The 3,206-nt window shown below is 45.4% G+C and overlaps 1 protein-coding gene across 1 annotated transcript in view; it reads right to left on the bottom strand.

The window, feature by feature from the left end:
* Window positions 1-232: 232 nt before the first annotated feature.
* The window catches only part of EFHD1 (EF-hand domain family member D1), a 42,500-nt gene continuing 39,526 nt past the window's right edge, over window positions 233-3,206 (bottom strand). The window contains exon 4 of the mRNA XM_059393725.1: window positions 233-1,528. Within this exon, the coding sequence (XP_059249708.1) occupies window positions 1,394-1,528 (135 nt within the window). The 3' untranslated portion in view covers window positions 233-1,393. The remainder of the gene's footprint in view (window positions 1,529-3,206) is intronic.

Below are 3,206 nucleotides of genomic sequence, written 5' to 3'. Positions count from 1 at the left end.
CTCCCCGCTGAGCAAGGAGCCCGAAGTGGGAATCAATCCCAGGACCCTGGGATCATGACCTGAGCAGGAGGCAGATGCTTAACCCACTGAGCCACCCAGGCGTCCCTCTAGTTACCACTTCTAACACTACTCCCAGGAGTTGGTGTCAAACAGGAGCCTGGGCTGGGTGTGGCCCCTGCAAAAAGTGTCCTCCTCTCTCCCTCCAAATCGAAGAAGACTAGAAGCACATGGCTGTGATGGCAAAGTCCACTTGCACAGTTTATTTAAAAAGAGACAGCTGTAAAGTAGAAATGCAGATGTTTTCCTGTGGTAAAGACAGCAGTTACAAAAGAGAAGTAATAAATATGACGCTAGGAAGTATTTGTAAAAATACAGCAAACCCCTGGTATTTGCGAGCCATCCCCAAAACACCTAACATGAAAATTTGCACGGAGGGTAAGAACAGCATCACCTCGACATCTTGGGAGCAAAAGCTGGAAACTGGCCAGATGAGCACGGTCATGACCTTGGGATTTTGAAAAGCTCTGGATTTGTCACTTGGGAATGTAGGGGTCTGCTGGATTAGAATTTGCATAGTCAGACTTAACAGGGATTCTTCTATGCATTAATATCACTTCTGATTATTTTCCTATTCTTACAGGTAAGTTGCACAGTATTTAAGAGTATGAGGAAAGGCTGAAATGAGAAGACACGAAGGGAGGAGGACTGAAGAGGGTGGGTCCGTGGGGAATGCTAAGAGACAGGAGACAGTTGATAGGAAGGAACAGAATATTCTATTTTTCTACTGTTTTGTCACCTCAGTAGCATGCCACTCCCCCTGTTGAAGAGGGGACAGGCAGTGGCCCAGCCTGGCTTGCCTTCAACCTCACCATCATCAAAAGACAGAAGACGCAAAAGCAACTGGCAGAATCAGGCTCAGAATGGAAACAGGGAAGTTGGATAAGAAACAAAGCGAGGGTCGGGGGTGGGGGGGACCCAGAGAGGAGAGGGGCAGAGAATCACCCAAGAAAATGGGGGTAACATTAACATCAGAGCCCTCCAGGGACTATCTCCTCTGAGGACCATCAAAGAAAGAAATATCTGCACAAATTAACACTCTCTGATACAAAGTGGCAAAGGGACAAGGAAAAAGTACAAACTGCCAAGTAGAGGCACAATCTGGCTACACAGGAAGGAGGGCAGGAAAGAGAAGCAAGGACCCTGGGACCCTGTGGGAGCCCCTCCCACACAGGGATGAGAGCCTCTCCTGCCCCCCCATGAGGCTGTGGAGTTTGCACTGGGTGGTGGGTGTGGAGGCTGGGTAGGGGTGGGAGTGGCAGGGGTGAGGGTGCCCAGCCAGCTCTCTCAGGGGCATCTGTGAGGCACTGTGTGGATGGAGGTCAAGGTTACTTGACTATGTGCTGAAAGCAGCCTTGAGCTCCCGGAAGGCAGCTTGGCGGAGCCTCCTCTTCTCCTCCTCCCGCTTCCGCTCATCTTGCTCGGCTTTTAGCTCAGCTTCAAACTTACTGGCACAGGACAAAGCTTGGACCTGCAGAGAAATGGCAAACACAAACCAACAGACTGAGGGAGAGGAGGAGAAACTTGGGAGATGGAGCAGCTCATCTAACAGAACTCAAGCTGGCTAAAGCCATGTGACACGGGAACCCAGTCCTGCTGCAGGGCAGGACCCCCTCATCCCCCAAAGCAAAGACTTGTTTTCACAAGTTCTCTCAGTCCACTACTGATGATGCCATCCTTCATCTGCCCCTGTGTTATATACATGGTTCTACTGCCAGGGCTGGTCTTTCTACTTCACTTCTTTTCCCGGACACTGTTTCATATCCTGCCTATTACCCACTCCCATGTCAACCTTACATTTCACAATAATATTGTTTTGTTCTAGGGGGAGAAAACAAAAACCAAAACCAATGAACTCCCTGCTGGGATTCTGATTCCAACTGCCTCATTGTGCCAGTGGCAAATGGATACCTTTACAATAGATCAATCATTCTGAATTGACTTCCGAGTATTATGTGTTTTGGGGGATGTTGTGAATGGGATTTAGTGCCAATTCTTTAAACTTTTATCTGTAATAATATCATTATCAGATACATCCATCTTAAAACCCTGTATTCTGGAACTGATTCCTCCCCCGCCCCCCACTAGTCTCTCATCAATTTGGTAAAATTCCCAAACACGCTGGGTGTGCACGTTATTTTAGTAAAGATTGCCAAATTGCTCTCCAAAGTAGCTGTTCCAATTTACACCCCCACCATCATGGAATGTTGAGTACTCATTTCCCCACAGCCTCGCCAACGTTTATCAGTAACCTTTTTCCTGTTTGCCAATCTGATAGGGGAAAACACCCACAAACCTGGCACCTTATTTCCTTTTTGCTGAATTACCCCTATCCCTGGGGTTTCCCACTTCTCCATTCTTTACAAATTTAGACTTAGTCCCTTGTTACATATTTTTCAGTTACTTAGTCTTTTGCTTGTCTAACTTCAAGGTTATCTGAGGCCATGGGAATATTTAAATTTTGTTATCATCATAATCTTCAACCACTTCCATTTTGGCTTTTGTCTATCTCTCCCTCCTAGCAGGCTCCACACCCAAGGTGGGGCTTGAACTCAAGACCCCAAGAACAAGAGTCACATGTTCTATTAACTGAGCCAGCCAGGCTCCCCAAGGCTTTTCTCTCTTAAGTCATGTTTAAGGTCTTCTATATTCCAGGGCTCTAAACCCATTTTCCTCTCCTATTTTTCTGGTTTTACTTTCCTATTCAGCTCTTAAAGTCACCTACACTGTATGTTAGTGAAGGAATATTATCAATTAGAAGGATTTTATCTCAGTTTCCTAAGTGGAGAGCCAATTTTCTCAATGTCCTTTTACCAAATAGTCCATCATTTTCCCACTGATTTGAAAATTATCTTTGTATGTACTAAATTCCCACATGAAGGTCTGTTTTTACTGTTTTCTATCCTGTTCCACTGATTTAATTACTGCACCTGCACTACATTATTTAATATTACTGCTTACAGAATGCCTTGACATTGAGGAAAATATTCCATTATGTTGACTAAGCACATTCTTTTCATATTTTTATTTTTTAAAAGATTCATGTATATTTTAAGAGATTTATTTATTTGAGAGAGAGAGAGAATGTAACCATGCACGTGAGTGGGGAGGAGGGCAGAGGGAGAGGGGAAGCAGACTCCCCACTCCCT

This window comes from Mustela nigripes, chromosome 3, assembly GCF_022355385.1.
Source record: "Mustela nigripes isolate SB6536 chromosome 3, MUSNIG.SB6536, whole genome shotgun sequence".
Taxonomy (NCBI): Eukaryota; Metazoa; Chordata; class Mammalia; order Carnivora; family Mustelidae; genus Mustela; species Mustela nigripes.
Note: the sequence above shows the minus strand (reverse complement) of the source record. Positions and strands in the feature narration are given on the sequence as shown.